This window comes from Pteropus alecto, unplaced genomic scaffold (assembly GCF_000325575.1).
Source record: "Pteropus alecto unplaced genomic scaffold, ASM32557v1 scaffold461, whole genome shotgun sequence".
NCBI lineage: Eukaryota > Metazoa > Chordata > Mammalia > Chiroptera > Pteropodidae > Pteropus > Pteropus alecto.
In genome coordinates, this window is record NW_006431079.1 from 3,859,286 (window position 1) to 3,873,405 (window position 14,120).

The 14,120-nt window shown below is 42.8% G+C and overlaps 1 protein-coding gene across 9 annotated transcripts in view; it reads left to right on the forward strand.

Annotated features, from left to right (window-relative positions):
- Positions 1–14,120, forward strand: part of TEAD1 (TEA domain transcription factor 1) — a 252,398-nt gene that overhangs the window by 68,916 nt on the left and 169,362 nt on the right. For 8 of the 9 annotated variants that reach the window (XM_025038630.1, XM_025038653.1, XM_025038632.1 and 5 more), the window contains exons 1-2: positions 1,589–1,615; positions 9,306–9,561. In XM_025038630.1, coding sequence (XP_024894398.1) covers positions 1,604–1,615; positions 9,306–9,561 — 268 coding nt within the window. In that variant the 5' untranslated portion in view covers positions 1,589–1,603. Of the gene's footprint in view, positions 1–1,588; positions 1,616–9,305; positions 9,562–14,120 lie in introns of those variants that run through there. The other variant, XM_015596482.2, reaches the window with a different exon arrangement.

Below are 14,120 nucleotides of genomic sequence, written 5' to 3' on the forward strand. Positions count from 1 at the left end.
AGGGAGTGGCGGAGAGGGTAGGGCAGGTTTCCCACCCAAGGGGCTTGAAGTCTTGAAGGAGAATTAACCTACTCATCTCTCTGCTTGCTGAAAGGGTGCTCTTTGAGGGCAGGGAGGGTAGCATATTTATTTATCTCCCTGTCTCTAGTGCCTGGCATTGGGGGTGGGGGAGAAATAGGGGTGTGGGGGGAAGTGTAAAACAGAAGTAATTTCCCCTTCGTGTTTCTACCCTGTCTTGTTTCAGAATGAATTTAAGGGGCAGCTTGTAAGCCTGCAAAGTAGCATAAGTTAAAAGCTGGGAAAGAAGAAGAAAAAGAAGGGGCCAGAGGTAGGGACTTAAAGTGGATGTAAGAATGAAATCAAATTTGCCAACCCAAATAACCTCCGTACTTTCTTCGAGGGGCCTGCCAGTGTGGCTCAGTGCACCTTGGCAGCGAGTGAGTAAAGCCAAGGCCTAGCTGGTTGACTGCAAGGTGAAAAACACACAGTATTTTATTATCGAACTTTCCTTTAGGGTCTTTGTAAAGAGAAATCTGTGTGATGCAATGAAGGACACCCCACCATCCTTGTAGAAGATCCAGTGACTAATTCATGGGGTGTTTTTTAGTATGCTGATGGCATCACATAAAAGCATAATTTAATAAAAGCAATTATTCAAAGCTCGTGGAATAAACTTTCTCTATGGTAACTGTGGACTCAGAAAGGTACTGGAACAAACAGCTTAGTTCTGTCTGTTTTATGTTGTCCCACTTTTATCCAGCGTTAATGCTGTGTGCCACTGTTCTCAGTCCTGGAGGTCACATAAGCTCTATTTCTGCTCCCAAGGAGTTTAATGATCATGTTTTGGGACTCGAAAAATAGTCTTGTATAATTTGGGTAGTATATTAGGGTTTGTATGTGCAGATCCATTAGAAATGGATATTTAAAGGCAGATAGGCCAGACCCAACACCCACACACAAAGTGATATCCTGATTTCTGATGGTTGAGATGATGAAAAGGAATCGAATGTGTTGTGATGAATTGTGTTCTTGGTCACCCTAAGCTGACAGGACACAGGAGTTTTTTTCCTTCTGGGCATGCTGGAGCCTAGGTCTTAGATCCTCTGATATGAATGCTGGTGAGATCCATGTGGATCGGTTGGATCTTTAGAGGGTATTTGAACGCCAGTGTGTATACGTAGTAGAAGAACCAGAGGAGGACTTGGACTTCACAGTTCAGCACTTTAAAATACCACCTAGGTTCCAGTTTTCCTTATTGACTGGATTATGACCCTTTCAGAAGTAAACTGTGGATTTACCTGTTGCTTTTGCCCCTCAGCATGCTGTCTAAATAATCCAGGGTAGATAGAGACAGGGCCAGATTGAGAGTAGCATCCTCAGTCATAGAAGCTGGAGAAGACGGCTGGGACCATATCTCTATGTAGAGTAGGGAGGGCCTTTCATGATGCAGCAGGATTAGAATTCCGAGTCAGCCAAAGGAGCTATGTCTGGGCAGGTCCAGCTGCTGCGACTCAGAGTCAGTCCAGAGCCAACGTATCATTAAGTTGGCTGGCGACAGGCTGTGAAACATTGAGTGAGTCTCCACTGGCCTTTTGTAAGAAGGATGACACCCCAGGTACAAACCATAGATTTGCCACCCAGGGAACCAGCACTCTGATTGTATGAGGCCCGTTTTTAGGCATTCCCTTGGGCATGGGGGCTGAGATGGACCCTCGAGAAATGCTTTTTTTTTAAAGTGTGGCCAAATGCCTTGTATGTATTTATCTTATGTGTTAATAGCTTTTAAAATATGAACTGTCTATTTTTGATTTTGAATTTGTACTAATTGCTATTTAAAATGCTAAGGCATCGTGATTATCTGGTCAATCTTACCAACTAAGAAAGTGATAGTTACTCATAATTTAGTGATTAAGAGTATTATTTCCTTGGTATTTGTTTTCTTTGTTTTTAGTAAGCAATATGAGTGGTGAGTCTACCTCATGTGTGTTCATTCTACAGACCTATTGGAATTGAGGAGTTAATTTTGGGGTTTTCTTTCACTGTTATACTTGGGAAAGGGCTTACACATTTGATTTTTGAAATGTTTAGTGATGGCTACTTACTGCTAACTCTTCCGGCATTTTTGTTTTCTCTTAGAGCAGGAAAGAAACTTCTCTTTCCAGGTTTGAAATGTGTTTCCTGAGGTTAAATTGTCCAAAACCCGGGGATCCATGACTCAAGCTGCAGTTCATGTCATCCAGCACATGCTCCCTGTTCAAGTGTACTGTTCTGATGTCAAGTCTTCACTTTGGTCTGGTCTGATGGGACAGATTGCCTGGACCTGAGTCTCTGGCTGTGTTATTTTGAAGGAGTCTACTGATGAAGGAGAGCCGTGATTAGCTTGACTGGTCGTGGTGATGGGGGGAAAGGAAGAGGCAGGAATTTCTGTTCTCAAAGGCTAACAGATTCATTAAGGGGATGAGGAAGGTGATTCTCCTAAAGGCTGATAATACAGAGCTGCATAGCATGAAATCAATCAAAGCCTTTCTCGAGCTGTCACCTGGGCAAGTACTTAGGGCTGATGGAGCAGAGAATTAATCAGGGAATCTCAGGAGGGCAATGCTAAGTCCTCTAATGGGGTGCCCAGCATCGGGGGCTTGGTGAAGAGCTATTGGCTTGTTGATGGATCCTGTTGATATGGAAGTGATTTTTGAAAATGAGAAGGAGTAATTATCCTTCTGAAATTAGAGGGAACCTATTGGCAATCGTAGTGGATGACACTAAGGCTCACTGGCTGCTACTGGTGCCACGGCAGATGTAGCCTCAATTCTCACTGTTAGCATTCCCTAAAAGTTTTGCTCTTTCTTTGACAACGATGACTTGAGTTCTGCAGTTCCATCTCTCTCGAGGCTGCCTTAAAAATCCAGGCTGCTAATCTTCACCTCTATTTCTCAAACCACTTGTTAGCAAGTTTGGCTAGTGTCTGAAATGGTAGGAAAATAATAACTTGCCCCACTTTACATATGCAAAAGCGATTAACTATCATTAGTGCCTAAAATTCTTCCTAACTACCCAGGGAGGTGAGTCAGTATCATCACTATTTATCAGGAATTAATTAGACTATGCTTGATGGCGTCAGTCATAGACAGAATTGAGAATACAGCACTGCCTACATTCTCTCCCTTTGCAATCCAGCGTCCAGCTTACTGTACAGCAAAGGTGCGTCTGATACTCCCATAGAATGTGCATTTTCTCTGGAGAAATGAGTCCTAGATTCAAATTCTGCTGAGTATTTCACTTTGGCCAGCTTATTTAGGCCTCTGGAACCCATAAGATGGGGATGATACCCAACAAGCGTCGTGCAACGATTATATAAGATCCGGTAGGTGAAAGCTTCAGACATTGTGCTTGAAGCCTGGTTCATTGGGAAAAGCTTGAATTTGTATTTGGTGTACCAGTTCACTTTCAAAGCAAAGCTCCTTTTTTCCCTAGTCTTTTTGTGAGAGGGCAGCTTATCTCTTAGGAGAAAAATTTGAGCTTTCACTAAGATCACAGTGATCTTTGAACCATCAAATGCTTGGTTGAATTGTCCACTACAAATAGTCCAACCAAGTGATTCTCTTTCTTTAAACCCTGAAATGGCTCCCTCCTGTGCCTACTTTCACATTCTCCTGAGTGCTTAGAAATCTTTTTTCTTAGCTTTCTTCAGGGCTTCTCACTATATGTTGCCTTTTTCATTCACCTACTCACTCAGATTTGCTTTGCTGCCATGTTTCACCTCTTTGAATTTCTTCCTTCGCCACCTCTTTGGCTTCCGGTCTTCAGACTCTCATCGCTTTGCCGCCTATGTAACTTTTCTTAGAGCTGTCACCTTCTGCTTTTCTTCTCTAGTAAAAAGGGGGCGGGATGGAGAAGGTAAAATATATCTCAAAAATTACCATTCTGCTCAAAATAAAGTTTGCTTATGGTAGAGGAAGCTTGGACCCAAACCATATTTGTCTCTTTAACACAGAACTATTGTTCATCAATAATCATGATTAATAAATAAGAAATTGGATCAGACAGCCAACTCTTAGTTATCCAAACTGTGCCTGGCTTAAATCTGTCCTAATTTGGCGATTTCCTTTGGGCTCTTACTACTCATTAGACCCTTGGCCAGAGTCAGAGTGAGAAATGGGAAGGAAGCTGAAACTGATCCCTTTCTCGTGGAAAGCTTGGTGTTAAGATCAGTCATGTTGTTACCAAAGAATGTTCATGTTATCTGGTTGTTGGTTTATTCTTTCTTTCTTTCTTTGAATATTTATAATGCCAGGTACTGTGCTAGCACTGGGGACACTATGGCTCCTGCCCTCAAGGACACGGGTGTGGATGATGGGGGGCAATACTAAACCAACTTACTAAGTTCTATTATAGGTCAAGTTTATGGGAACACATGATGACTCAGGTGGCTTCCTAACTACTGATGATGGAAACTGAGGCAATGGGGACTACAAATACTATATTGTCCTGGGATACTCAGGTAGAGACAGTATCCTAACTCCTAGTCCAGCTCTTTTCCTGTTGCCTCATAGAGTATTAAAGACATTGGCTAAAATAAGCTGTTTGGATTTTTTTGTGACCTTCATGTTTAGTGGCGTTTCATTAATCATGAGGGTTAGTTAAAACTAACTCTTTATTTAACAGCCCTTAAATCACCCAATGTGGGTGAGATGCTTACATTATGAGAGACCCACAGGAATTAAGATGAAGGGAGCTGCAGATTCCCGTGTCCTACGTCATATCCTTTGTGCATACGTTCCTTGAATAGAGTTTGTGTCAGAAACACCTGTATTTGACTCTCTCACCCCTTTCTTCCCCCAGGCTCTTATATTAAAATGTGTATTGGTCAGATATACATATGATGTCATTCCGCTATCCTCATGTTACCCTTCTTGAAGTGGCAGTGGATAATTGTAAAAGAATGATCCATTTAGGGAGCGTGGCTGTTGGGGCAGTTAGCAGGAATATTTGGGTCCCTGGTAACAGGTTTTTTGTTTGTTTGTTTGTTTATTATGGTGTGTCTAGGAAGAGTTTCAGAAAAAAAAGGACTTTTAGAAGAAAGTGTTAATGATGGACACTGAGGCCATGGGATGGGGACGCTGCATGAAACACAGTCTGTTTTCAGCAAACAAGAGTTCCCTTTTCTCTTTCCTTTTAGGCATTCATTTAGGTTTGGGATTATCCTCCTGAACCAAACTTCCTAGAAGAATGTGAAAATTATCGACCCTGTGAATATAGGTTTAGATTTAGATGAGTGTTAGAAGTAAAAGTGTTTGTTACCAATTTAAATTTTCTATTTCGTTACCTCAAGACCTTAACAAAGAGGATTCTTTGTAAATTTATTTCCCAAAGGGAACCTTTAGGGAAGCGCCTTCATTTATTCACCATCCCATTATCAGTAGGTATTTGGGCATAACAAGGTACATACCTGTGCCTAGAGATGATGGACTTGAAAATAATGAACATCTGGTTATGGTTTTACAGATGACAGAGCACTGTCACTAATTATCTCTCTAAATCTTTATGGCAGCCCTGTGGGGTAGAGTCTCTCTACCCCTTTAATGATTTTTCTATATTGGAGTTGAATCTATTATCTACATTTTACAAATAAAACCTGAGCTTCTGGGATATTAACCACTTTAGTCTGAACTGCTTGGCTAGTGGGCAAGCCAGTTTTGGAACCCAGATCAGTTTGAGCCTTACCGGCATGCTCCCCTCTCACCCCCATTGTTGTTCTTTCTTTATTGAACCAAGTGAAAGTTAATTCCCTTGCTCAAAGGATGGATGAGGAGGTGAAGACATAAGCTTTGTAGGCAGAGATAGTCTGTGTATAATTCACTTGACCCTATTGTTGGTAATAAGCATGTTATCACCATGCATTTGCTATTTATTACATGCTGTGTACTTGGAAACCAGATAGATTGGGGGGTAGTTAACTAATTCCACACATTTTCAGGACCCTACTAATGTGTGGCTGATACTCTGAGCTACTAGTTACAAGGACGGTTTCCAGGATGATGTGGATTTTGAGCTGGGCTGGAAGGGACCTGAGGGATAGAATGCCAGAATGGTTATTTTGGTATCCAGTACAGGGAGCTTTTCTCAGCCAGCCCCAGTCTTGTGATCAGAACCTCTCCGCCCATACAGGGCCTCATCTTACAACTGGGTTGTAAAACCAAGGGTCTGTATAACTCTGTGGATTATGTATCTGGTAGCTTCTGGGGTTGTGTCCTGGCTCTTGTCCAGAGTAGGTAATTCCATCTTGCTGAGCTCCAGTTGACCAAATTGTAAGAGCCTGGACACAGAGTTCTCTTCCTTTGCAGTAGATGTATAAAAACATGGGAATTTAGAACAGAACAGTGCCTGCGCTTATTAAGTGGATGGATCAATTAATGCTAGCTAACATTGCATTCCTCCAAAACACCAAGGGCTTGTGACCCCTAGCTTTAGAGGTAACTCGAAGGGGTTGTTTGCAAGACTGCTGTCTGCCTTTTAGGCAGTCCACCCCTTGTTGAATCATTCAGGTAGCAGGACATTTTTTCTTATGTTGAGCCAGAATCTTAGAACTTCCACTCAATAGGTCTACACCCTCACCATGTGACAGATAGCTCTTCAGAGGTTGTTCGATGTCTACAGACACTAAGCTTGGCAATTATAATTCAGAAAGATCTCACCAGCCTCAAGCCATAGGCCAAAGCTAAAAAAAATGGAATTTAATGGGAAAAAATATAAACTCCTGCTTTTAGCTCCTAAACTAATTGTGCAAGAGGGAATTCAGAAACAGCATTTGGAGTATGGGAGCTTAGAGGTTTTATGGATCATAGTCCAACTCTGAGTGTCATTTATTGAGGGTTGTAGACAAATTGGGCTGTGTTTATAAGGGATGGGCAAAGGGTGATATGAATTATGTCTAGTCTAGGACATAATTCAATCAGGAGCCTAAGAGTTCCTCGTGTCATACCTACATGGGTGTTTCTGGGGGAGATTTGCTCCTGCATGGCATGATTGGGTAGAAGGTAACCAGTTCATGGGTTTTAGCCTAATGGAAAAGTTTCAGCGTTCAGTGAGAAGGAGATATTATTGGGGGAGGTAGTGGGTTCATTGTCATTGGTGATGCATAGACTGTATGACCAATTGTTGAGAAGTGTTAGAGGGGACTTAAGCATTGGATTTGGAGTGTTGGTGTGTTTTGGTCTGAAGACTCTGAGGCTCTCAGTTATATGCTAATTTTCCTTTTTAGTCAAGTAAAGCTCTCCCGGTCCCTTCAGCTGGCCCTCACTGTCCTGGATACCATCCCTCTGCCATAGTGGTTTCGTGCTGGGCATCTTCACTGTTTATCTTAAAATATGGCTCCCTGTAGTGAATTCATACTTGCCTGAGCTATCCAGAGCTCAAGGACTGGTCTATATTTTTGTATGTGTCTGTTGTTTTGTTTTTGTTCGTTTTGTTTTGGGAAAGGTGGAGAGGGAAAAGGTAGACTAGCCACTGCTGAAAGTGTTCACTCATATTCTCATAATTTCTCCAATAAGCCACTTTGAATCTAGAACAGATCTAGAGGGAGAGTATGGCTCACCTTTAAATTTTAAAATACTCTTAGATCCCAACAAAAAAATATAATGATTTGAGAATTCAAAAGGCCCACATCACGGGCATCACCCAGTTCATCTGGGGGTCAATCAAAAACCCTTTCTTGTGGCATAATTTATACCTCAACATTTGGCAGTTTTTAAAGTCCTGTGTCAATGTACACATGTTGGTTAAGAAGTAGTAAATATTTTGCTGACAAGTTCTTTGTACGTTGGATCAGTGGCAGCATTTAAAGGCAGACAACCTGAGGGTTTCTTTTATCCAGGTGCTGCCAAATTTAAAAAGCTGTCAGAATACGAAGCCAAAAGCACCCACTAGTTATTCCATTAATTGTGTAACGTTCATGTGCCTCAGAGTTTCTGCACCTGGGATCCGTTGATATACACCAGTGGGGGAGGCCAGGGGAAAGGGATACAATTGGGAGGAGAAGGAAGACAGGCTGTGTGATCTCAGGTGACTGCCCTGGAACATGGAGCAGTCCCTGGTGCCTGGTGGGGCTGCCAGCACCTGCTCCCCTCCTGGCTGCCTCTGTTGTAATGTTGCACAACGCGATGGGGGCAGAAGGCCGGAAATGGTCGTCCCACCAAGCAATCCCTACTCAGGCCCTGCGCCTCCCCTCTTCGATCAGTCCCCAGGAGCAATTCTTCTCCCCTTTTTGGGGAAGCGTTTGAATTAATGATCTGATGCCTTTTCAACAAAGGAATATTGATGTGTTAGTGTGTGGACAGCAGGGGGTATTGGATTAGATCATTTTCACATTGGTGTTTGTGCCAGTTTGACATTTGTTTGGAAAGCTTATCCCTTTAAGACTATAGGTTTCATGCATAATTTAAGGGGAGTAAATCTTTGAGAAAATTTTTTTTTTGGTTCTGTAATCTTCAGTGCTACAGAGAAATAAATGAAAGTCTCCCTCACGGTCTTCTTATGATCAAGAATTTCGAGTAGGCTACCAGATGAGGTGCCCACGTAGGTGTAAAACATTTATTTCTGCAAGTGTGCTTGCCACTTGTAGCTGTTGTAGGGAAGGCAGGAATGGGGACAACTTGGTCCCTGCTTCAAAGTTACAATCTAGATGCCGAGAATGGCGAAGTGACCTGATTGTACAGTGTCATAGTCCTGCAGAGAAATGCTGTAAACTAGCATGTCCAAGTCAACTGGCGTTGCTGTCTCAGTAGAGTTAGTATTTGTTATAAAAAAATAATCTCCCCCTTTCCTTCTTCCATCCTGCATCTTGGTAATGTCAGAGACAAATGTGGCTTAACACATCAGAGTTAATCAGTTACCACAACGAGCAGGCATCTTTTGTTTTACTTTTTTTTTTTTTAAACAACTTGTTCTGCTATGAAGATTTGATTATTGTTGAGCAAAGTGGTCCTGGTAGAAAGTAGGCACTTAGTAAATGGTTTTGTATGATTCACTGTGAACTTGTAAGTCAGAATAAGTACTATTCTTGGATGAAAACTTCTTCTCATATGCAAAGATTATCCAGCTTCTGCCTGCCGTTGTATTTCTGTATTGAAGGGCTTAACATGATAAATAAAGGGAAAAAAAATCACTTCGATCTCAAATATCTGTATTCTCTGCTAGGAGTTACTCTCCCAACAAAGCTGCCGACTGAAGAATGTGCAGTGGAACTACCAAGAGCTGTGTGTTGGTGGTTACCTCGTCCTTATCACGCTATCTTTTGATTTCTCTCTTAGGTTTATTTTCTTGAAAAGGCTCCAAGCTTTGGCTTGGAAAATTCAACCGCCAAAATTGAGCCCAGCAGCTGGAGCGGCAGCGAGAGCCCTGCCGAAAACATGGAAAGGATGAGTGACTCTGCTGATAAGCCAATTGACAACGATGCAGAAGGGGTCTGGAGCCCTGACATTGAGCAGAGCTTTCAGGAAGCCTTGGCTATCTATCCACCATGTGGGAGGAGGAAAATCATCTTATCAGATGAAGGCAAGATGTACGGTAAGTGGTTTGGAATGCTCCTTTGAAATGCTACAACCTGCTCTTGTAGTAAAGGATCATTGTAGCTAACCTTCTACCGAGATCCATTCATTATGTTGTGTCAGCCATCCAAGGGACTAAATCTCAACTAAAGAGGAGAATCAATGAAGGACCACTGGGAAATCATTCCCTAGGGATGTCTTCTTCTCCATTCTCAGTGGCATTATATCCAAAGTTCTCAAGGTCCAGGTAGGAGCGTAGATAGTTGCAGTGGCATATGCAGACACTAACGTGGGAGCTAGTTCTCCAGGATGCGTGCCCAGTTGAAAGGAAGCGCTGCTGCTTAGCTCCAGATGACAGACTGGTGCCACGTAGAAATGGGGGCCTGGTGCTGCCAAATCTCTTGATAATTTTTTTTCTAGGAAGAGCTAGCAATCCTAGATGTTTATATAGGAAATCTCATTTTTAAAAGGCAGCACTTTTTTTTTTTTTTTAAATACTAACCTGTATAGGCCAGATGAAACGTGCGCATGGCTTGATCAGACCCTTGAGCCACCAGTTTGCTGCCAGTTTGTAGCTGAATGGCAGACAAGGCATTAACCCCTTCCCCCAGGCTGTACTCACCTGGTTCTCCTTCTGCAAGGGAACGTCTAGTAGTGTGTTCCGAAGGAAACCCCATGAGTGCCCAAGAGGGCAGGACTGGTTGACTAGATGGCTTGGGATGCCAAAGGCAGCAGCATGTACCCATGCACTGCTCTGGAGCTTGTATTCTGGCTTTGGGCATTCCCCACTCCTTCTGTTAATGTTTCCAGCTGCAGACCTGTACTTTTTGGCTGCTTACCTTTTGGGAAGCAGATGGCAGGTGGTTGCTTGTACATTCTGCTTGTCTAATTGGGCACATTGAGTTGACAGAGTTTGCACTCTAGTCTAAAGAGATGCAAACAAATAACCTAAACTCAAAGGGAACCGGCTCAGCAACCTACCTGAGGTTGTTAACTTATCTCGAGTGATTTATTTCTAAATAATTTGAAAGCTTTTCCATAATAGTGTGTTGTACCTTTAATACTGCTCCTCCTCTATCAGGAGCTGTAGGAGGCTGCAGCTCAAACTAGCACACACTGCTAAGGAGAAAGCAGATGGTGGTGCAGCTGCCACCAGCTGTGCCCCCCACCCCACCCCCCCTTTCCAACTTGGATGATGTAATGGAAACAAGGAAAATGTTGCTTTCTGCAGCATTGAAGTCTCTCAGCCTGTCAGTGTCACACACATGGGGGTGCGGGCGTGTGTGTGTGTGTGTGTGTGTGTGTGTGTGTGTGTACCCAAACCTTCAGCATTTGTTTTATGTTCTCATGTGATCCTTTGTAGCCAGAGAAGCTTCTTTAGGTCTGGTGAAATGGACTCAGCATGAACCATCTCAGCTGCCAGGATATAGAAGAGTTTAGGACCTTTGATTTTCTCTGAGTTTGTATCTTTCCTGAGCTACCTGTCCTCAGCCTGGCTATTTGCGTTCAGGGTCTTGTCTTCATACCTAAAAATGCAACCTCCCCATTCTAAAGGCAGAGAAAAACACTTTAATCTTTGAGCCTTCTTTGAAGCTCATTTTCTTATAAGTAGTGAAGGATGCTTCGGGACACTCTGCCTTGTACAACTCACATTTGTTTATAAATTGTAATCTAAAATATTGGTCTAATATTGGAAGTTCTGGTTGGGAATAACTACAGCCCTTTATTTCTCACAGGGAATACTGGGAAAGGCACTGTCCCTTTAGGAACAAAGTTTCAGGGCTGAGAACATAATTCAAAGCAGAAGTTAATTTTTTCAACTCCAGTTGTGTTTTCCTCTTTGTTGAATGTACTTTTTAGGTAGCAGCCATGAGATTTAACCAATTTGTCTATAACTCCACCATAAAAATATTTTGTGAAAATAATTGAGAGCTCTTGTTGGTAATTGGGTGTCAGAGGCAGTAGGCTAGGAAATAGAACTGTGAGAAGCTTTGAATTTGGGTAGTCTACCAACAGTGAACTTGAACAGCCCTACCCTTGGTCGACATCTCAGTTTTCTCCCTTGTGAAAAAAGAGAGTAAAGTAGATGATGTCCATGGGACTTTTCCATATTATGATGCTGTGATTTTGTGACTTGTACTTCAGTAAGAGTGATCAGTCTTTTGACAAACATGGCGTTAGTTGTGGGAGAATCTTTTTAATACTCAGGGTAATCAGATTCTGAGTGCTTCCTGAGAACGTGTGTTCTGGATGGATTGATAGTTTTTATCTTTAAATCAACCTTATACACTTACTGACTGTTGGTAACCAACCTGATTTAAAATGGGGCTATCCTTTTGAGCAAGCAGCATGAGGAATTACATTTCATGGTCATGTGTCTTGATTCGAGGGTGCAGGAGATGCGTTTGCCGCAGTGGCCCTGAAGCCAGCCCACTTCCGGGCGGTTGCCTTGGGGAGAAAACATCTCTCTCAACTCCCTCTCTTGAGACAACATGGAAGAATTTAGCTTCTACTGAGACTTTGGAAGGGAAACGTGGTGATTAGCTGGGCAATGGGAGATGGAGGCTGGACCCCTTAAAAGGAACTGCCCTAGGTGCCCTTGTAGCTGCCCGTGACCTGCTTGTGACTTAGGATAAGAAAAGGTTGAGTTGGGAGATTCTACAGTGAGGCCCCAGCCACTCGGGGATTGAGTCACATGAGCAGTGTGGGCTAGAGCTTCTGTTCCTTGGCTTCTAGCCTGTTCCTCATCTTACCATACGTGAGTCAGGACACTAACCAGACCAGGAATCAAGGTTTCTTAAGGTAACCGAGACCACATTTTTCTCTTAAAGCATTTTTAAAATGAAAACATTGAAAGCATTTGGAATTCATGGAGTAGAATCAAAATAATTGAATGCCTTTTAGTGAAATACCAAGTATTTTTGACTTGAGGGGGTTATTCCGATATTTCTGAGCATTTGTAGAATACATTGTGATGTCATTAATCCTGAGCCATTGGAGAAGCAAGGTCAAGTGTAGCACTGATTTATTTTGGTAATGAAATTTCCTCTGTGATTGGCAGTAGGGGAAATACAGTCTTAGAGAGAGGAAAAATGGAAAGCTTTCTTTATAATGAGGTTTTGGCCATTAGAAGAGGTGGCTTACTTCTCTCTCTGCTCCCTGGGTCCATTGGGAAAGTGAGACTTTATGTGGTTGGTCTCCGTGTGGACAGATTACTTTTGCCTTGGGCACCCTATGTGTCTTAGGAATAACTAGAGGGATGATGAGGCCTCTTCCTAAGAGCTTGCAAGCTCATTTTCTTCCTTTCTCTATTTTCTTTCCCTTTCCTTATTTTTACAGAGCTGTGTGTCTCTTTTTCTGGTAGATAGTTGTGGAGGAGATAGTAGGAGGACAAGATGGAAGAAAAGTTTTTGATCAGCAGACTTCTCTGGAATTGAATTTCACAGGAGTAGACCTTAGTTTAAAACTAGACAGACAAAACAGCAACCCATGGGAATGCCTGGTTGTGCTTCTGTTGCAGTGGAAAACCTTAGTCTGGCATTGTCACGTGTTTCTCACAATCAAACCAGGGTAGGGACAGAAGCTAACATTCATCGACTGCTTGCTTAGAGACAGAAAAGTGTAGCACTTCAAGTCTTGGACTTTGAAATTGATATGAATCCTGGGCCTGCCATTTCTAGATATCAGACTTTGGGCAAGTTGCTTTTCTTCCTCTGTGCATCCATTTCTTCAGTTGCAAAAGGAATATAACCAGGTTCTACTCCACAGGATTGTTATAAGAATTAAAATAATTGTGACCTAGGATCCCCTTGCCATGTTTGAACAGTGCTTGTTATACAGTGAGAGCTGTGAAAGTGTTTATGAACCAAAAACCAGAAAGTGCTTTCTGCCATGGGCTGGGTTAGAGGCTTTAAATATTTCTGTATAATGCTCACAGCATTTTGAGGTGGATATTATGAGCCCCACCTTGTAGATGAGGAAGCTGAGTTCAAGAGAGGTAGAGTGGTTTGTACATGACCAGTATAAATGATAGAGCTGGAAAGTTTAAAATTCAGGTCTAACTCTGAAACCTGGGTTCTTTGCACTGTACTTTCATTCCTTCCTTGGTGGAGGTCATCATACATTAATTCAACAAGTCAGCATTGAGCGCCACCTGTATTCCAGCCCCGAGCTAGGGGTTGTCAGGGATACAGAGATAAACCAGATAGACCCTGTCTCTGCCCTCATGGAGCCATCACAATTACACTTGTAGGAAACACTGACCTGAGGTCAGGGCTGTGTTCCAGAGCTTTCTGGGAAGTCTGGGCCCTTTGAAGACGGTTACCTTCCACTTAGCTTTTTGAAGCCTGTTCTTGGCCACCGATGTCCAGGGCACCTGGCCTAATGCTGGCAGGAAGAAAGTTTCTCAAATAACACAGCGGGAGGATCCTAGATCACAAGGCTGGCCCTGATGGTGGCCAGGAAGATGTCTGGAAGATTCTGGTGCCCTGGGATCCTACAGGAAGCCTGGGCAGAACAATTGCTAGACCATGGCTTTCTCATTCTGACACAGCGTCTTCAGGCGCCATACTTAGCATA